General features: G+C 49.4%; 1 protein-coding gene across 1 annotated transcript in view; it reads right to left on the bottom strand.

The window, feature by feature from the left end:
* Positions 1-21729, bottom strand: part of LOC132574360 (zinc finger protein 14 homolog) — a 34069-nt gene that overhangs the window by 11933 nt on the left and 407 nt on the right. The window contains exons 2-5 of the mRNA XM_060242722.1: positions 19242-19371; positions 16641-16831; positions 12473-12602; positions 3627-4676 (exon numbers count right to left, since the gene is read on the bottom strand). Of these exons, the coding sequence (XP_060098705.1) occupies positions 3627-4676; positions 12473-12602; positions 16641-16831; positions 19242-19371 (1501 nt within the window). The remainder of the gene's footprint in view (positions 1-3626; positions 4677-12472; positions 12603-16640; positions 16832-19241; positions 19372-21729) is intronic.

Below are 21729 nucleotides of genomic sequence, written 5' to 3'. Positions count from 1 at the left end.
CGCTAATCACCCATATGTGTGAATGCACAGAGACCACGAAGAAGATGGACAGGTTTCTTACCTGTAACTGGTGATCTTCGAGTGGTCATCTGTGCAATCACACAGACCCACCCAGCCTTCCCCGCTGCTGGACGCTCATCTAGCTCAATTGTTTCCACCTGTCCGGCGGCGGGAAGAAACTGAGTGGCTAAGCACCTCCCCCTCGTCCAGGCATGCGCAGTAGCTGCCTCCTCCCCAGGACGAGTGGGAGGCGCGCCAGATCTACGATCAAGATTGCTTTTGAACTCTCCGAGGTCAGGGCCTATCCTGCGGAATACCCATATGTGTGATTGCACAGATGACCACTCGAAGATCACCAGTTACAGGTAAGAAACCTGTCCTTACTTTCGGTTGCTAGAACAGCGATAGCTCAGAATTGGAAGGATAGCAGAATATCAACAGTATACAGCTGGAGAAAATAACTTTGAATAGTAAATAACCCATTTGACTCAGACTGCAAAGCAAGAAGATTTCATAGCCATATGGTACCCGATTGTAGACTATTTAACAGAACATGATGTTCTACCTAATAATAGCTACTATAGAATTTTGCTGTATTTTTAATTATGAAGTGTTGTTCTGTTTATTTTGCTTTGCTTTGCTCTGTTCTATTCGTTATTTGGTCGTCAGCAGAGAACTTAACCTCCACTTATATATGCTACGTTAATGTTACTTTAACACGAGATAGGCCCTGTTCGAAACATACTGAATAACTTGCTGTATTTATTTAGTTGGATTTTCAAATAAAATAAAATTTATTTCTAAAAAGATAGCTGAGACAGACTAAAAAATTCCTTTAAGATGGTTGTGAAAGAACGGCCCCAGTCTGCTTACCAGACCCCGTTCCCTGAGCCCCCCCCCCCTTCTTGGCTGCCAGCCCCTAGAGGGAGCTATCTCTCCTCCGGCCACTTTGGCTCGCTGCCACCACCTGCTCAGCCCAGGGTTTCCGGACTGAGAGGAATAGGACTCCCAATCCCCCTCTCCAGCTTTGAGGCCAGGCCTCAAGGTCCTCTGCCACCCTGAACTTGGGTATCACAGAGACCACAGCACTTCTTCAGGGAACCCCTGGAGGATTGGCACCTTATCCAACTACATGCCTTCCCCCCATTCCCCGGGGCCCCCTTCAATAAGCAGCGTGGTCTAAAGCGGTTGGAGATCTATGTGGTACAAAGTTTGACTGCCAGCATTCAAAACAGTAAAAATGTTTAATAAGGAAAAACAAACAAAAAGAAAACAGTTACATGTTAAAGTTTAGCACAGCACCTGAACAGCAACCAGAAGGACAAATAAAAGGTAGATTTAAACGCATCCTCCCATCCCTGGTTTAAACTTGCCTTGCCTTGTGAATGACTTCCTCAGTCTGACTGCCTGGGGTCCACTCCTCCTCTCCCCCAGGAGAAGGCCTCTCCCACAGTCAAGAGCCCACAGACTGACAACCTCTCTCCTTGAGTGCCAGCCGAGAACTGGCCTTTTCCCGCCTAACTCCAATAAAAAAAAAAGAACTTCCTGCCCCTCTAGGAGGCTTTCCCCCTAGAGGTGCTGGTTTAACTCCAGAAGGGAGGAGGGAATGAAGGGAAGGCTACGCCACAAAGCCTGCCTTAACAGTTTCAGGTTCCCTCCCAACCAAGCACCAACCTTAACTAAGATGGCGTTTCTCCGCAATGGTATATGTTTTGACAGCTACAAACTGGGGATTGTTCTTCTCTGCATGTCAACTGCGATGGGAAAGTTCTTTCCCCTGTGTGAATCTTGCGGTGTCAACCGGTTTTGGGCCTTAGCCCTGAACCCCAAACAATTTACCAGGCTGGAGACATTCTTGTTCAGAGAAAAACAGCTTTATTTTCGCTTTCTGCAGACAGCGGAGAGAAGAGCAATCAAAACGCCCTTCTCTGCCTAATTCAGCCAAGCCCCAGCATCTTAAAGCTTTACCGACGTCATCCCTACCTCACTCTGTGGCAAACTGCCATTGGTCGCAGAGTTTACAGTCTACCTCGGCCGCCGCAAGCTGGGGGCTTGACACAAAGGTTTAATTTTTAAAAAAGAATACATTTGCCTAGCAACATTCCCCTTATCTACCCCGCAAGATAATAAAATTTATGTGCATGGTCTTTGTATTCACAGCAGCTTGCCCTTGGACATATCTTTCCCTTGGACCCTTCATGCTACATGAAATAAATTGTAACTCATGAAAACTTTCCCTACTCTAAATGTTATTTTATTATTTGCTTAGAGAGACAAATGCTGTTAAAAAAGAAACTAAAAGGCAGAATACAAAAGGAGGGGGGTTTCTATCTCGGAGTCTGAAAGTTGAAGGTTAAATACAGCAGAAAATATCCTAGCCACAGCTAACTGCTAGAAACTAGGAAAAGGTGGGGGCCTTCTGGGTTTTATACGTCTCCTTTTATTGAATTAATAAACATTAATTATTTATTCTATCAGCGGCAGAAGGAAAGGCTTCAACTCTGACCGAGCCTCATTCCTTTCTCTAGGCATTGGATTCTCTTTTATGTGAGCCGCCCTGAGCCTGCTTCGGCGGGGAGGGCGGGATATAAATTTAAAAATATAATAATAATAATTATTATTTTTGCAATCCAGGTAGTATAGATGTTTTCCCTCTGTATGAAAATACCGACGTGTAGTTCAGATGCTAACCTAAGAGTAATCCATTCCACGATGTTTATAAGGCTTCTCTCCAGTGTGAATTTTTAAACGTACAGTTAGGTGGTCTCGCCAAGAAAAGCACTTTCCATACTCTTAGCTTTTACATGGCTTCTCTGCTGTGTGATTCTTCTGATGTCTGGTTAGGCTGCCATTGTGAAAGAAGCACTTTCCACACTCTAAGCATTTATACAACTTTTCCCCTGTATGAATCTTTTGATGTGCAATTAGCTGGCTATTCTGAGAGAAGCACTTTCCACACTCCAAGCATTTATACGGCTTCTCCCCTGTGTGAATCTTTTGGTGTACAGTTAGCTGGCTATTCCAATAGAAGCACTTTCCACACTCCAAGCATTTATACGGTTTCTCTTTTTTGTGAATTTTTTGGTGTGCAGTTAGCTGGTTATTTCGATGGAAGCACGTTCCACACTCCACACATTTATATGGTTTCTCTTTTTTGTGAATTGTTTGGTGTGCAGTTAGCTGGTTATTTCGATGGAAGCACTTTCCACACTCCACACATTTATATGGCTTCTCCCCTGTGTGAATCTTTTGGTGTGCGATTAGCTGGCTGTTCTGAGAGAAGCACTTTCTACATTCCAAGCATTTATATGGTTTCTCCACTGTGTGATTCTTCTGATGTTTAGTTAGACTACCATGCTGAAAAAAGCATTTCCCACACTCCAAGCATTTATATGGTTTTTCCCCTGTATGAATCTTTTGATGTGCAGTTAGCTGGCTATTCCGCAAGAAGCACTTTCTACACTCCAAGCATTTATATGGCTTCTCCCCTGTGTGAATCTTTTGGTGTGTAGTTAGCTGGCCACTCTGACAGAAGCACTTTCCACACTCTAAGCATTTATATGGCTTCTCCCCTGTGTGAATCTTTTGGTGTGCAGTTAGCTGACTATTCCAATAGAAACACTTGCCACACTCCAAGCATTTATACCGCTTCTGTCCTGTGTGAATCTTTTGGTGTGTAGTTAGCTGGCCGTTCTGACAGAAGCACTTTCCACACTGTAAGCATTTATATGGCTTCTCCCCTGTGTGAATCCTTTGGTGTGAGGTTAGCTGGCTATTCTGAGAAAACCACTTCCCACACTCCAAGCATTTATATGGCTTCTCTTCTGTACAAATCTTTTGGTGTGCAGTTAGCTGGCTATTCCAACAGAAGCACTTTCCACACTCCAAGCATTTATACGGCTTCTCCCCTGTGTGAATCTTTTGGTGTACAATTAGCCAGCTATTCCAAAGGAAGCACTTTCCACACTCCAAGCATTTATATGGCTTCTCCCCTGTATGAATCTTTTGATGTGCAGTTAGCTGGCTATTCTGAGAGAAGCACTTTCCACACTCCAAGCATTTATATGGCTTCTCCCCTGTATGAATCTTTTGGTGTGCAGTTAGCTGGCTATTCTGAGGGAAGCACTTTCCACACTCCAAGCATTTATACGGCTTCTCCCCTGTGTGAATCTTTTGGTGTACAGTTAGCTGGCTATTCCAATAGAAGCACTTTCCGCACTCTAAGCATTTATATGGCTTCTCCGCTGTGTGACTCTTTTGGTGTGCAGTTAGCTGGCTATTCCGACAGAAGCGCTTTCCACACTCCAAGCATTTATATGGTTTCTCCGCTGTGTGAATCTTTTGATGCGAATGTAGGCTAACATTCCAGGAGAAGCATTTTCCACACTCCAAGCATTTATATGGCTTCTCCCCTGTGTGAATCTTTTGATGTGCTCTTAGCGTGCCTTTGTGAATGAAGCATCTTCTACACTCCAAGCATTTATATGGCTTCTCCACTCTTCCCTGACAAGTAACCAGTTCCTTCCTTTGTTTCTCATTTGCTTCCATTTTCCTTCTGCGCTGTTCTGTTGAAACCACTTTGTCCCTAGATTTTGCTTCCACCTGCAGATTGCTGTCTTTTTCCACAAATCTCCTTCCGGATTCTTTCTCATTCACCATCTCCCTCACATCTCCAACTGCAAAATTGAGACAGAAATCAAATAAGAATGAAAAGGTACAAGTACTAGTGAACAGGTTAGCAGAATAGAAGACGACGACGACACTGGATTTATATCCTGCCCTCCACTCCGAATCTCAGACCAGCTCACAATCTCCTCTCTCCCCCACTACAGACACCCTGTGAGAAGGGTGGGGCTGAGAGGGCTCTCACAGCAGCTGCCCTTTCAAGGACAACCTCTGCCAGAGCTATGGCTGACCCAAGGCCATTCCAGCAGGTGCAAGTGGAGGAGTGGGGAATCAAACCCGGTTCTCCCAGATAAGAGTCCGCGCACTTCACCACTACACCGAACTGAGGTATGCCTCAACTGATATGTTCACATCTTCCATAACTGAATTGCCATCCATGCTGCCTTGAACTAACTCTGAGCTGTGGCTCAACTGCTTTATTTTTAACCTTTTGATCTGTTTTAACTGTTTGATTGTTGGAATCCATCCTGAGCCCACCATGGGAAAGCGCGGACTACAAATTGACAGAAATCAAATAATAACTGGCTCTCTAAAAGAAGACGATATTGGATTATATCCTGCCCTATACCCTGAATCTCAAGAGTCTCAGAGCAGTCCACAATTTCCTTCGTCCCGTACTACAGACACCCTGTGAGGTGGGTGGAGCTGAGAGAGCTCTGAGAGAACCTGCCCTTTCAAGGACAACTTCTGCAAGAGCTATGGCTGACCCAAGGCCATTCCAGCAGCTGCAAGTGGAGGAGTGGGGAATCAAATCCAGTTCTCTCAGATAAGAGTCCGCGCCCTTCACCATGACACCCAACTGGCTCACTCTAATAGCATTTTGTGTAACCAGATCATGGGGCCTGGAAAAACCTTCAGGAATATTTAACCACCCAGCTGGATATCCTGGAAAAGGAGAAACGGTGACAAAGGGACAAGGGAGGATACGTCTTGCTTCTGTTGCAGAAATTTGCCCTTGAAATCACATTACAGTACATAATTTTTCTGGTGTTTAAGTTTGGGAACACATAAACTAGAATAGGAAAAGAACTGCTTTAAAAATATTGAACATTGAAATATCTGTAATTAAATAAAAAGAATAAAATAAGGAGCACTTAAATCCAGAGACTGGAGAGATGGACAGACAAGACAGATCTTTCTACAAACTTGGAAAATGACCCAGGCTGGCAGGAAAATCTGGGGGAAAGTACATGGAGGGGTTACAATGTTCCCTCTAAGCTGCAGAGTCTTGGGAGCGAAAAGTCCGCTTTGTGAGCTACTCGCATTCAAGTCGCAAGTTACTGCTGAATTACTGTGCTCTGGGGCCATTTTTCCTGAGCTAAGACAAAAAGGTGTGAGCTGGAGGCTAAAAATCTGTGAGCTAGCTCACACTCACTCAGCTTAGAGGGAACATTGGTTACAACACTTGAAAACATTGGAAGCGGTGCCGTTAACATAAGAAACATGGTAGCCGGGCCACCACATGTTATTGTCAGCCTTCAAGCCTGGGTTTCTGTCAGTCAGAGGCAGGGGCAGGTGACAGTGCCCATTAGAGATTTGCTTTGGCCTCTGAGGGAGTCTCCCCTGGGCCAGGTCCAGCAGCAATCGGAGCCAGACTGCAAAAAGTCAGCATGGCCCAGTGGTTAGAGTTTCCAACTAGGGCCTGGGAGACTTCGATTGGAATCCCCATTCTGCTCTGGAAGCAAACTGGGTGGGGCTTTGGGCCAATCACACACTCGCATAGCCTCGCCTACCTCACAGGGTTGCTGTAATGATAAAATGGTGTCACAGAGAATGATGTCAGCTGCGTCGAGTCATCAGTGGGAAGAAAGAAAGGTGGAGTATAAAGAGAATAAGTTATCAGTGCAGCTGAACCCGTGCGGTAGGTTATAAGGTGGGTGGGCGGGTAGTAGAGAAGGAAGTATGGAAAGGGGTGTGTGCGGGGGCTGCTGGGTGGAGACAAATAGTACAAGGAGGGGGATCCAGGGGGAAATAAGGGACTCCCCACAAGTCCTTGAAGGTTCCCCCACTGGGCCCAGCCAGGCTAATACCATGCAATGGGACCTACCCTAGAGGATGGGCTGGCACAGCATAACTCCACCAGATTTTTCCTAGGTAGAGGCTACAGGGGAAGGGAAGGAGGGACAGGAGATGACCAGGGGGTGCAAGTAAAGGTAGATTGGTTGGGCAGTGGGAAGAAGGACACAAAGAAACATGAGAATATGAGGGTTGCCAGCAGGGGTCATATGATGGTTGCCAGCAGGTATATGGCACACACACCCTGACATCACCGGAAGGTGTACTAAAGTGTAGCTCAGCATCTACCTTAAAATGCTTCTTGAATTAGAATTGTCATAATAAAACCTTACTCCCATCCATTACTCACTCTAAGCTGCAGAGTCTTGTGAGCAAAAATCCTACTCTGTGAGCTACTGGAATTCAAGTTGTGAGCAACTGCATCAATTAGTTTGCTCCGGAGCCATTGTTCCTGAGCCAAGACAAAAACGTGTGAGCCGGAGGTTATAAAAACTGTGAGCTAGCTCACACTAACTCAGCTTAGATGGAACGCTGCTCCCATCATACTTTTGAAATGACTTTCTCCTATGCGGCCACAGTGGTATGAGGAAGATTTCCATCTGTCTGTTTTATATGTTTTGGTTATTTTCCTTTTTTGTGTGTGTGTGTGGGGACACACATAAGGAGATGGCAAGATGGCGACCTAGGAAGGAGCTCAGGTGCTAGAGCTCCCGAAAGCCGGGTTCTTACCGCTTGCTAACCACCAGCAAGAGACCCGGACAGGCTGGTACCGACCCTTGCTGAGGGGCGAGACGCCGGAGATTCATGGAGAACTAGGGTGCCGGCGAAATACCCCGACGCCGGGCCCCTAACATCAAACTAAGCCAAACCGAGGGTGGGTCCGCGCTGGCCTACCTGACCGCGAGCACAGCCGAGGCGGCGGCGTGGATGGCGGCCGAGCGCGGCGATGAAGTGGACGCCCGGGCCGGGAGCGAAAGCAACATCGCGGTCCGGCGGCCTGGTGGTCTAGCGGCCACGGAACATCCTGAACACCCTGACGCCGAGTCCACGGTGCCGAGCTGGGCCGGAGCAGAACCCGCTCTATTGGGAGAGTAACTGACGCCCTGTTGGAGTTCGGAGTTGCTGGCAGGGCGAGGAGTGGAGCCGAGAGCCGAGAGTAGAGCCGGCGTTGCAGCCAGAACCGTTTACCCGGGGAGTGAGGAGAGCAGTGGCGAGTACAGTGAAAGACCCCCGACGCTTATGCATTGGGAACGACGGGAGGAGTGCCGGAAGGGCAGACGCCCCGGAGAGTCTCGAGGCGCCTACAGACACAGACAACGCCGGGAGTTGATGCAGGTGACCTGGGTGCTTAAAAATAACAACTGGCCGCATAGGCAAAATAGGGGTTCCTTACGAACTGGTTGTCCCTATAGATAAAGCGGGAAGGGCCACGGCGTGGCGGGGGAGCACGAGGGGGGCTTTCACCCACCCGGACTCACCAGCCTACGCAAGATACACCGAACAAGCCCCCAACCGCGAGACTTGCACCCAGAGCCTGCGACCCCCCCGGAACCATCTAGCGCACTCATACGGCACCCCTGACTCTGCCCTGGACTCTGCACTTTGCACTTTACTCTATGCTGACTGTATTTTATTGGCAATATCCCATTATATCTTACCGGTGCCTGCTACCTCACGGGGAACGTCTAAACTGCAATTACATCGCACTTTAATAACTTAAACTGCAATTACATCGCACTTTAATAACTTAAACTGCAATTACATCGCACTTTAATAACTGTTTAACTCCACCCTGTAAGCCACTAGTTTAAAATGAATTTTTCTACCAATTAACTCTTTGATTATTTATTATTATATATTTGGTCTGGATTATATAAATATTCTTAGCAAATTGATCTAAATTAAGGAGAGAGTTTAAAAAAAAATTGATTGCTATTGGAATTAATTTATCAAATATATTTAAAGGAATTGGGCGGGGGTTCTTGGGTTGATTAGGACTTAGAATCTAGTGGGACAGAGTGGGGTGAGAACAATTAGATAGCAGCCTTGACAGTGGTCAATATAGCAGCTGCCGCCAACGAGAAATGGCTAGCTCAGGGATTCCAGTGCTCCTGGGGAGGGGGAGATATGGCGGTGGGAGCAGATGGTATAAGGGAGGAGGACAGAGACATGTTAGTGCTCGGCCCCCCTCCGATCTGCGTCCCATCCCAAGGGTGACAGGTAGTAGGACCAGGTGTAACCCGCCTCCGTCATTGGTGTTATGCAACGCCGGGTCCATTAACAACAAGACCTCAACTCTTCGAGAGTTTATGCTCGAACAGAACATGGACCTGGCTTGCGTGACTGAGACCTGGATCCGGGAGGGTGATACAGTGGCCCTCTCGCAAACAGCTCCCCCAGGTTACTCGGTCTTCCACCAATCGCGGACTAGCAGGCGGGGGGGAGGAGTGGCATTATTTGCACGGGAGGCTTACTCCTTCAGGGCGCTCCCGGCCCTAAAGATTGAGGGCATTGAATGTGCCGGTCTGAGTTGGGAGGTTGGAGAGGGGTTGGCGATTTGGCTGGTGTACCGTACGCCTAACGCACCAGCCAACGCCTTACCGTCCCTGATTGAGGCGGCGACAGGCTGGGCGCTGGAGCACCGAAGATTGATAATCCTGGGTGACTTCAACGTCCATGCTGATGACCCGTCCTCTAGTCAGGCGATGGACCTAGTGTCTTCCATGGCGACACTGGGACTCTCTCAATTTGTTGTAACCCCCACTCACCAGGCCGGACACATGTTAGACCTGATCTTTGCGGCTGGGGTAGCAGTGAGCGATATAACTGCAGAGGCGGTGCCATGGTCAGATCACTTCGCCCTCAAGGCCCGTGTAGATATGCCTCCCCAAACCTGTTTAGGCGAAGAGCCGATTATGGCTCGCCCGCGGAGCCAAATGGACCCGGAACGGTTCCAGATGGCTCTGCGGGACCCCTGGTCCTCTGGCGACTCCCTCGACGACCTGATTGAGACCTGGAATAGCCGGCTCTCTAGGGCCATCGAGGAGATCGCACCTCGGCGCCCTCTGCGACCTCGGACTAAGCTGGCCCCGTGGTATACCCCGGAATTACGCCAGCTGAAACAAGGTCTTAGACGGCTAGAGAGGCAGTGGCGGCGTACTCGTGACGAAGCGACTAGAACATCTTATAGGAAGTTTATGAAGTCCTATGAGATGGCAGTCAAGGCCGCAAAGAAGACATACTTTGCGGCTAAGATTGCATCTGCAAATTCGCGTCCGGCCCAATTATTTAGAATAATTCGGAACCTTACTACATTGCCGCAGGGCAATTTAAAAGCTAAGGAATTGGAGATTGGCTGTGAGGCTTTTGCGAAATTTTTTGCTGATAAGGTCCAATCGCTCCGCCACGACTGCCCTGCCAATTTGGACGCAGTAAGTGAACTCGAGGCCCAATGCGTGTCTTCTGATTTAACCCTGGATCGCTTCGACCCGCTCAGCTTGGAGGAGGTCGACAGAATTCTTGGCACTGCGCGATCCACGACTTGTGATCTGGACCCATGCCCCTCCTGGCTAATTAAGGCCTGCCAGGAGGAATTAAGATATCCTATACGGGATATTATAAATCGATCTCTTTCAGAGGGTGTTTTCCAACACCCCTGAAAGAGGCACTGGTCCGCCCTCTCCTGAAAAAAGTTTCATCAGACCCGGCCGAATTGGCACATTATCGACCGGTCTCAAATTTGCCCTTTTTGGGCAAAATTATTGAGAGGGCGGTGGCGCTGCAGTTACAGGATTTTTTGGAGGACGCTTCCACCTTAGACCCATGCCAGTCCGGCTTTCGCCTGGGCCATGGGACGGAAACAGCCCTGGTCGCCCTCATGGATGACCTCCGACGACAACTGGACCGAGGCGGCTCGGCAGTATTGCTGCTGTTAGACCTATCGGCTGCGTTCGATATGGTCGACCATCGGCTGCTGACCCGCCGCCTCGCCGACGCAGGAATTCGGGGGCTAGCCTTACAGTGGCTCTCCTCCTTTCTTGAAGGTCGGGGACAAAGGGTGGCAATTGGGGGGGAGCTGTCTCAGAGACACCCACTTCATTGTGGGGTGCCTCAGGGGGCAGTTCTCTCCCCGATGTTGTTTAACATCTTCATGCGCCCCCTTGCCCAGATTGTACGGAGGTATGGGCTGGGTTGTCATCAATATTCAGATGACACTCAGCTCTATCTATTGATGGACGGCCGGGCTGGCGATGTCCCTATAAATTTGGACCGGGCGTTGCAAGCCGTGGCTGACTGGCTCAGGCTGAGCGGGCTGAAGTTGAATCCGGCAAAGACTGAGGTCCTTTGCGTGGGCCACGGCGGACCGGGAGGGGAGATTACCCTACCGACTTTTGACGGTGCGCCACTGATACCAGTGCGCAAAGTCAAGAGCCTAGGAGTGCTACTGGAATCCTCCTTATCAATGGAGGCCCAGATAGCTGCCACTGCTAGATCCGCCTTCTTTCATCTCAAGAGGGCGAGGCAGTTGGCTCCCTTCTTGGAGCGCAGCGACCTAGCAACTGTGATCCACGCAACGGTCACCTCGAGACTAGACTACTGCAATGCCCTCTACATGGGGCTGCCCTTATACCGAACACGGAAACTTCAGGTAGTCCAGAACGCGGCGGCCAGGCTGCTAATGGGACTACCGCGGTGGGAACACGTGCGGCCTGGGCTGCGGGATCTGCACTGGCTGCCGGTTGTGTACCGTGTTCGCTATAAAGTGCTGGTCATTACCTTTAAAGCCCTATATGGCCGAGGACCTGCCTACCTAAAGGATCGCCTCTCCCCATTTATCCCCCAGAGAGCACTGAGATCCAGTTCTCAAAATCTGCTAACAATCCCTGGGCCAAGAGAGGCTAGACTGAAGACTACCAGGGAGCAAGCCTTCTCCGTAATGGCCCCTCGATGGTGGAACCATCTTCCAGAGATGATACGAGCCCTACGGGACCTGAACCAATTCCACAGGGCTTGCAAAACATTTCTTTTCCAGCTTGCCTTTGAAACAGAACCTGGCTAAACTGACGTGTAGTTACCTAGCCATCTTGTGGATATCATAACTTATAGTATTTATAGCACCTATTTTATCTATTTTATTTAATTATTTATGTAACTGATTATATTAAATTGTTGTGTATATTGTTTTATTTGAATCATGGAATGCCATGTCTGTAAGCCGCCCTGAGCCCGCCTTTGGCGGGGGAGGGCAGGATATAAAAATAAATTTATTATTATTATTATTATTATTATTATTATTATTATTATTATTATTATTATTATTATTATTATATTAGAAGGCCTGTCAAGAGTTCAGCAAAATTCTCCCAGGGGGTCTGAACAATGGAGCCCAGAAGAAAGTATTGGGGGGTGGGGAGGGGTAAGAAAGAAAGAGAGAAGGCATTTAAAAGGTGTGCGGTCCCTTTAAACGTGATGGCCAGAACTCCCTTGGAATTCAATCATGCTTGTCACACCCTTGCTCCCCAATGTCTCCTGACTCTGCCCCGAGAGTCCCCAGATATTTCTTGAATGGGATCTGGCAACCCTATCCCTGCCACCTTCCTCCCAATCGACTCTCATGTTCTCCTCCACCAAGATTTTAGCTGGAACTTTCCATCAAGCCCATTTCACTCCCCAATGGGGTGGCACCTCGGAAAGACCTCAGGCAGGGACCAAGAGGCTGCCATCCCCCCTTCTCTTCCATGATCATTACAGAAGGGGAAAAGATCCTTACCGAGAGAGGCCACAGTCTCATAGTTCTCCTCTGTAACGTTCCAGTAGAGTTTTTTTTGGCCCGGATTCAGCAGAGCCCATTCCTCCTCTGTGAAGAACACGGCAACTTCCTCAAACGACACCGGAGATCTCTGAAAGAGGAAAACAGGGTCTTCCTGTCTTCAAAAAAGACACAAAAGAATCCCACTGGCCAATCAACCAATTAAAGAATGTAATACATTGTCCTCCTGACCTGGATGGCCCAGACTAGATCTTGGAAGCTAAACAGGGTCAACTATGGTTAGTACTTGGATGGGAGACTGTCCTTGAAATACCCCGTCGGGAGGCAGGGGCAGGCTTATCCAGCCGCCTCCCTGAGTATTCTCCAGGCTCCCAGCAGGGGTCAGTCATTCCACCCTGCCTACAAGTTTGAATGGTTTTCTTCCATTCTGTTGTATCTGAATGAGTGTGCCTGCACACAAAACCTCATACTTTGAATAAAACTTTGTTGGTCTTAAAAGGTTCCCCTGGGCTCTGATTTTATTCTAGAGCAGGAGTTCTTTCCTTGTACCATGGACCTCTTTGGCAGTCTGCAGCAAGGCTGGGACAAGCACGTGACATGTCTAGACCTCTCCTCAGAACCATGGTTATATATGCATGAAAATCAGGGGTGTCAAACATAAAGCCCGGGGGCCAGAACTGGCTCGCCCAAGGCTCTTACCCAGCCCATAAGCAAGCAGTATGTATGGAAATGTAAGGTACTCACCCCTTTTTATGGTATCCCTTGGGGAAAAACCTCGTCTTGCATATACATTTATTGGGGCTTTTATGGGTTCTTCAGTAAATCGGTCGCTTTCACTGCTAGGAATCAACTGCTTTTGTTTGTATTTGGAGTTTTAAGAAATGTATATATTGTTAATTGGGTTTCCCTGGGTGAGAACAGCCAGCTTGCCGGGAGCTGGCTCGAAAAAGCACCACTTTCAAAGTGGTGCCTTTTCGCTGGGGCGCCTCCCCAGCTGTCTGGAAAGCCAGGAAGCGCCCATAGAGCGTCTAGGGAGCCGCAGATGGGATGCGTGAGGGTTCCAGATCTCCCTGGGAACCCATGGCCCGCCCCTTTCCCAAGTGCCCTCTAGAAGCTCTGGGGCGCTCCATTTCCAGACGACTCTTTTCGGGGTAGTTGCAAGCCGCCCCAAACTGGCTGTCTGCTGTCAGCCCCTGTGTCGTTTATAAAGTTTATATTTTCGGTACCTGGCATTACACTTTGTTTTAAATTGTTTTAACCTAATGTTTAATGTAACTGGCACAGAGCGGTGAAGCTGCCGTACTGCAGTCCTAAGCTCTGCTCACGACCTGAGTTCGATCCCCGGCGGAAGCTGGATTTTCAGGTAGCCAGTTCCAGGTTGACTCAGCCTTTCATCCTTCTGAGGTGGGTCAAATGAGTACCCAGCTTGCTGGGGGGGGGGGTAAGTGTAGATGACTGGGGAAGGCAATGGCAAACCACCCCGTCAAAAGTCTGCCGTGAAAACGTTGTGAAAGCAACGTCACCCCAGAGTCGGAAACGACTGGTGCTTGCACAGGGGATCTTTCCTTTAGAGAGCCCCGTGGCGCAGAGTGGTAAAGCTGCAGTACTGCAGGCGGAGCCCTCTGCTCACGACCTGAGTTCGATTCCAGCAGAAGCTGGTTCAGGTAGCCGGCTCCAGGTTGACTCAGCCTTCCATCCTTTTGAGGTGGGTCAAATGAGTACCCAGCTTGCTGGGGGGGAAAGCGTAGATGACTGGGGAAGGCAATGGCAAACCACCCCATCAAAAGTCTGCCGTGAAAACGATGTGAAAGCGATGTCACCCCAGAGTCTGAAACGACTGGTGCTTGCGCAGGGGACCTTTCCTTCTTTCCTTTTATTGTTATTCTGTTATGTATTGTGAGCCGTCCTGAGCCGGCTTTGACGGGGAAGGCGGGATACAAATCAAATAAACAAAACAAAACACTTTAAGGCACTGTCCCGCCCAGCCCGGGCAGGGACTGCGCGGAGGAGACCCCCCGGCGCCTGCCAGCCGCTCCAAGCCCCCGGCATCGCCCCAAGAGCCCCCCCCACCTCTCCAAGCCCCTGTGGAGGCCCCACCCCTCACCTCGACTGACGGGGCGAAAGCAGCCACCCGAGCGACGCCTCCCAGACGGCGAGCCCGGCTTCGAGTCCGTGAGGTCTGGCCGGGGCAAGACGCCGGAGAGCAAGAGGGAGAGCCATTCAGCTCGTCGCAGCACGAGACGCTCCCTTGCAGCACGCCGCTGAGGGCTGGGACGCCCGAGGCACGCCCAGTCAGCCCGGCCCCGACGCACCTCTCCTGGGCGTCTGGGGCTTTGAAGGGGGGAGGAGCCAGAGAGGGGCAGGTCCTGGGAGGGGGGAGGATGGGTCGGGAAGCATAAAAGGAGGGAGGGAGGAGGTCGCTGAGGAGAGCTGGCTGATGCGCAAAGAGGCTGCCTCGCGAGAGAGAGGGACAGGAGCCATAGCACAGCCAGGAGGGAACGGGGGCCTGCGGTGAAGTAACCCAGTGCCCACCCCCCTGTTTCTGAGACCTCCGGGGAACGCCCCAGAGTGCCCGGGTGGGGCAACGGCGACGCCGGGGGACCGGGAGGGGCACCAAAGACCTGACAGGCACACATGACTCGGTCTGGCCCAACAATGTGACATTGGTGTCAGCTCCATCCCTCATACCAAACGAGCTTGACATAAGGATATTTTGAAACGTTTGCAACTATTTAATATGATATGAAAATATCATATTCCTGTTCACGACAGAGTCACAGGCACAAATACAAATACTGTGGTCTGTTCAGGGTGGGATTCCAGCAGGAGCTCCTTTGCATATTAGGCCACACACACACCCCGATGTAGCCAATCATCCAAGAGCTTACGAAGTTCTTTTTTGTAAGCTCTTGGAGGATTGGCCACATCAGGGGTGTGTGGCCTAATATGCAAAGGAGCTCCTGCTAGAATCCCACCCCTGGGTCTGTTGCCTGCGTTCATAATGGAAGGAAATGCTACCTTTCAATGAGAGAGAGATGAATGAAAATAAAGATGTCATTATGAACATATGAAGCTGCCTTACACTGAATCAAACCCTCGGTCCATCAAAGTCAGTATTGTCTACTCAGACCGGCAGCGGCTCTCCAGGGTCTCAAGCTGAGTTTTTTCACACCTATTTGCCTGGACCTTTTTTTGGAGATGCCGGGGATTGAACCTGGGACCTTCTGCTTCCCAAGCAGATGCTCTGCCACTGAGCCACCGTCCCTCCCATTCAATGTTTCCCATTCAGGTTCATGGACCCCCTGAAATCCTGCCCAGGTCGAGCGTTCCTGCTCCGGAGGAAGTGACAGTAGGCATTCAAAATACTTTCATCATAGGACCAAGATATGGTCAAACACAGAGACGAAATGATGAGTACAGCAAGCTATGGGGTCCAGGAAGACCAGCCAACGAACCATGCTGGATCAGTCCAGGGGGGTCGTTTAGCTGACAGGAATAAAACAAAAGCCTGGCTGGCTGCATGAAACACATTCAAGCGGCAGGGGTCGTTTTGTAGAAAAAGAGGTGCTGGAGCTCATTAGCACAACTCATTTGCATAACTTATTTCTATATGCCACGCGCCCCCGGCATCGCCGGAAGGTGCACAAAATTATAGCCGCTCAGCACCTACCTTCAAATGCTTCGTGAATTAGAACCGTTATAAAACTTTACTCCCAGCATACTTTTTCAATGACTTTCTCCTACGTGGCCGCAGTGGCGTGATGGTTTCCGCCTGGCTGCTTGACATTTTTTTGGTTATTTCCCCTCCCCCTTTTTCTTTAGTGGTGAAAAATAGTAGAAAGTTTGTCAAATCTTAAGAGTTCAGCAAAATTCTCACAGGGGGGGTTGAACAATAGAGCTCAGAAGCAAGTATTTGAAGGGGGGGGGGTGTAGAAAGAAAGAGCAGAATAACATTTAGAGGTTCCAGAGCTCTGCTCCTGTGAGCTTCTGCCCAAAATGAGGTCTGCAAGTGGGTGAAAACACAAAGACTCCACCCCCTCTGCGGTGATCTGATCTAGAAGCTTGTCTCTCCTTCTGGCCAACTCTTCCTCCTCCACTCCTGTTCCCACGTATTTTCTCTCCCTTCCTCTATTCTTGCTCAAGACTGTTGATGAAATCCTAAACTCACCGTCCCTGCAGTTGTGCAGAAGCCAAATTCTCCCTCCAGCCGGGGTAAAGAAGAAAGAAGAGAGGCCCTCAGGAACTGCATGTCCCATAAATGTGTGTATCCTTCTTGAAGAAACAGAGCCCCCTGGATATCAGGAAAAGGCATGGTGGCCGTCTCTGGTGCTTGCGAGTCCTTCCTGGAAATGCAGCCCCCTGCGACAGCAAACATCCAAACAGAATTAAAAGATTAAGTAGCTGGGGACGGGGGACGTTTTGTAGAAAAATAGGTGGTGGAACTCATTAGCATAACTCATTAGCATATGCCACCCTCCCAGACAAAAGAAACCCAATGCAAGAATGGAGAGCCCCGGGCAAGTGAGGCCTGCTTGGGCTGGCTAAAGATTCAGCTAGCCCAAGCAGGCCTTGCTCGCCTGGGGCTCTCCTGGGCTGACCCCTCCTGTCAAAAGGCCAGCAAGTCACCCACTTCCCCAAATCACATAAGAAGTGGAGAAAGGGTGGCACTGACTTCTCCAGGAGTTAATGAGGGCTGCTGGGGGTGTGGCAAAGCTCCTGGTGGCTGGCTGGCTGCCCGCTCTCCTAATCCAGGGATTGTTATGCAGCTGCACCTACTATTCAATGGTCAAGGTAGGTGGGGAGGAGGAAAGGGAACCCTCAGAAAGGTTCAGGAGCTATGCTCCTGTGAGCTCCTGTTGAATTCAAGGCTTGCTTGGGAACATAGAATAAAAGGGGGTTTTGCTCATTTGACGCCTCATGCGACAGAGCCAGTTTGGTGTAGTGGCTTTTTTTGTAGCAGGGACTCCTTTGCATATTAGGCCACACACCCTTAATGTAGCCATCCTCCTGGAGCTTACAGTACTTAGAGCCCTGTAAGCTCTTGGAGGATTGGCTGCATAAGAAAGATGTGGCCTAATATGAAAAGGAGTCCCTGCTACAAAAAAAGGCCTGGCGGACTCCAATCTGGAGAACTGGGTTTGATTCCCCCCTCCTCCACATGCAGCTGCTGGTGTGGCCTTCAGTTAGCCACAGTTCTCCCAGAGCTCTCTCAGCCCCACCTCCCTCCCTGGGTGTCTGTTGTGGGAAGGGAAAGGAGACTGTGAACTGTTCTGTGACTACGAGTGAACGATGGGGTATTAATCCAGGCTCCTCCTCTTCCTCTTTCCTGTGTATATGAATAAATCTTCTTGCTTGTTTTATAAAAAAACCCTCGCTTCAGTGGCCTCTGACCTCATCAAGCTCAATACAAAATTTACCTCACAGCAGCAACCCAAAGCTTTTCCGCTTCCTACCCCCAGAACATCTTGTCACTGAGAGGAAGGCTTATACAAGGGGTGTCGAACATGTGGCCCTGGGGGCCAAATCAGGCTCCCGGAGGGTTCCTATCAGGCCCACGAGGAACTGGCTGTCATCTGCTTCCTTCTCCTTCTCTGTTGCTTCCTTCTGTATCACAGCTTGCTTTGCCAGGCTTGCTCAATCGCACAGGAGCTACAGAGCAAAGCCTCTATTTTCTCCATTGGCTGAGGCTCCTTCCTTAGAAGAAGATATTGGATTTATATCCCGCCCTCCACTCCGAAGAGTCTCAGAGCGGCTCACAATCTCCTTTCCCTCCCTCCCTCACAACAGACACCCTGTGAGGTAGATGAAGATATTGGATTTATATCCCGCCCTCCACTCCGAAGAGTCTCAGAGCGGCTCACAATCTCCTTTACCTCCCTCCCCCACAACAGACACCCTGTGAGGTAGATGAAGATATTGGATTTATATCCTGCCCTCCACTCCGAAGAGTCTCAGAGCGGCTCACAATCTCCTTTCCCTTCCTCCCTCACAACAGACACCCTGTGAGGTAGATGAAGATATTGGATTTATATCCCGCCCTCCACTCCGAAGAGTCTCAGAGCGGCTCACAATCTCCTTTACCTTCCTCCCCCACAACAGACACCCTGTGAGGTGGGTGGGGCTGGAGAGGGCTCTCACAGCAGCTGCCCTTTCAAGGACAACCTCTGCCAGAGCTATGGCTGACCCAAGGCCATCCCAGCAGCTGCAAGTGGAGGAGTGGGGAATCAAACCCGGTTCTCCCAGATAAGAGTCCGCTCACTTAACCACTACACCAAACTGGCTCCCTAGGGAGGGAGGGATAGTATCTCTCAATTGCACAGCAGAGCTACTGAGCCAAGCCTCTCTCCATTCTGTTAGGTGAGGCTCCTCCTCCTCCTGGGGAAGGAAGGCAAGAACCAGGGCACCGTATTGTTAGCCGCCCTGAGCCTGCTTCGGCAGGGGAGGGCGGGGTACAAATAAAATTTATTATTATTATTTTGCCCAATTCCACGGATTGCACAGGAGAAATACAAAGAAAGCACCTTTAAGGCCAACGAGTGCAAAGTTTATGTCTCTGCTGCCTGGCATTACATTTCATGATATATACAGCCTCTCATTTATGTCAGTTCTGGCCCATGTAGCAAATGAGTTCAACACCCCTGGCTTATACCATGAGAACAAAAAGGAAACCCTGGGGAAGTCAGTTCCAAAATTCAAGAGGGTCAAAGGAAGGATGCTATCCCCTCCCCCTCCTCGTCCGTGTTCATAATAAAAGGAGAAAAAGCCTTACACAGAGAGGCCACGGTCTCATAAGTTTCCTCCAGCACCTTCCAGAAGACTTTTCTTTGGCCTGGATCCAGCAGCGTCCATTCCTCCTCTGTGAAGAACATGGCTACCTCCTCAAAGGCCACGGGCGATCTCTGAAAGAGGAAAACATGGTCCCGTTGATCAACTATTCCTGTTGCTGAGCTTCAAGAAGGAAAGAAAGATCCTATTGCCCGATCAGTCCGTTCTAAGAATGCAATAGATCAGGTGCGGCCAAACTTGCCTAATGTAAGAGCCACAAAGAATAAACGTCAGATGTTTGAGAGCTGCAAGATAGGGAGGGAGGGAGGAAGGAAGGAAAATAAATGGGGGGGGGAGAGAGAGAGAGATGGAACGAAAGCAACTTTAAATGCATTTGAAAGCCAGTTTGGTGTCCTGGTTAAGTGCACGGACTCTTATCTGGGAGAACTGGGTTTGATTCCCCGCTCTTCCACTCGCAGCTGCTGGAATGGCCTTGGGTCAGCCATAGCTCTGGCAGAGGTTGCCCTTGAAAGGACAGCTGCTGTGTGAGCCCTCTCAGCCCCACCCACCTCACAGGGTGTCTGTTGTGGGGGAGGAAGATAAAGGAGATTGTGAGCCGCTCTGAGACTCTTCGGAGTGGAGGGCGGGATATAAATCCAATATCTTCATCTACCTCACAGGGTGTCTGTTGTGGGGGGAGGAAGGGAAAGGAGATTGTGAGCCGCTCTGAGACTCTTCGGAGTGGAGGGCGGGATATAAATCCAATATTATCATCATCATTTTCCAAGCCACCCACTGGAGTTCTGGCAATCACATTTAAAGGGACCGTGCTCCTTTTAAATGCCTTCCTTCTGTAGGAAAAAGTGGAGAAGAGGGGCGCCTCCTTCGGGGACTCATCGAATAGGGCCCCCTGTCCCAACCTTTTTGAAACTTGGGTAGTGTTTTGAAGAGAGCGTTGGCGTATCTGCGGGTACGCCCTGGACTTACGATGCTTAATAACAGAAAGCAACTGTGGCACTCTGACTTGCACTAACTAGTTACATTTATTTACTAGTTTACAGTTATGCTGGTATACACTAACAAAGTGCTTCGCCAGACAACACGACTGAGAGCAGAGATGAGCAGTACAGTCTATTCACAGTTATATACATTGCAGCAATACAGAAGCACCAATCAGCACGGAGCCATCTTGCAAAGGCACAATGCTCTGGACAGACCCGGTATGAACCATATAAGGGAAGCTGTCATGAACTGTCACAGATCATGAACTGTCATAGATCATGTGCATTAGACTCCAGCCTGATGTCTTACCAAGCAGTAAGCATATGCTGACAGAGAGGCACTGGATGATATGCTGAAATCACGGTATCTCTGCCTCAAAAAACAGCCCCTTTGGAGCCCCAGATACCCACAAATCAATTCTCCATTATACTCTATGGGAATCGATCGCCATAAGGAATAATGGAGTAGAATCATAGAGTTGGGTCCAGGGTCATCTAGTCCAACCCCCTGCACAATGTAGGAAACTCACAAACACCTCCCCCTAAATTCACAGGATCTTCATTGCTGTCACATGGCCATCTAGCCTCTGTTTTAAAACCTCCAAGGAAGGAGAGCCCACCACCTCTCGAGGAAGCCTGTTCCACTGAGGAATCGCTCTAACAGTCAGGAAGTTCTTCCTAATGTTGAGTCGGAAACTCTTCTGATTTAATTTCAACCCCTTGGTTCTGGTCCGACCTTCTGGGGCCACAGAAAACAATTCCACCCCATCCTCTAGATGACAGCCCTTCAAGGACTTGAAGATGGTGATCATATCACCTCTCAGCCACCTCCTCTCCAGGCTAAACATCCCCAGCTCCTACAACCTTTCCTCATAGGACTTGGTCTCCAGACCCCTCACCATCTTCGTTACCCTCCTCTGGACCTGCTCCAGCTTGTCTATATCCTTCTTAAAATGCGGTGCCCCAAACTGAACACAATACTCCAGGGGAGGTCTTACCAGAGCAGAGGAAAGCGATACCATCACATCACGTGATCTGGACACTAGACTTCTGTCGATACTGCCCAAAATTGAGTGCCCAGCAGCCATTTCCCTCCCACCCCCCTTTCTGCTAACCCATATCAACCCCAGAGAGCACTGCGGTCAGCCGGGAAAAACCTGTTGACTACTCCAGGACCGAGAGAGGTGAAGCTGCAAAGCACCCGTAACCGGGCCTTCTCCTCTGTAGCCCCGAGCCTATGGAACCAACTTCCAGAGGAAATGCGGGCCCTGCGGGATCTTGAACAATTCCACAGGGCCTGCAAGACCTTCCTCTTCCGACTGGCTTTCGCTGATGAAGAAAGAAATTGCTAATGATAACCGCCATCATAAGAGAACAAATAGTATTAGCACTTTTACCACTCTAATTTAATTAATTAATTTTAAACTTAATCAGAATTTTTAATGTTTAAATGTAATTTTGTTTTTTTGTGTCCTTGTATAATTGAAATTT

This window comes from Heteronotia binoei, chromosome 6, assembly GCF_032191835.1.
Source record: "Heteronotia binoei isolate CCM8104 ecotype False Entrance Well chromosome 6, APGP_CSIRO_Hbin_v1, whole genome shotgun sequence".
Lineage (NCBI taxonomy): Eukaryota > Metazoa > Chordata > Lepidosauria > Squamata > Gekkonidae > Heteronotia > Heteronotia binoei.
Note: the sequence above shows the minus strand (reverse complement) of the source record. Positions and strands in the feature narration are given on the sequence as shown.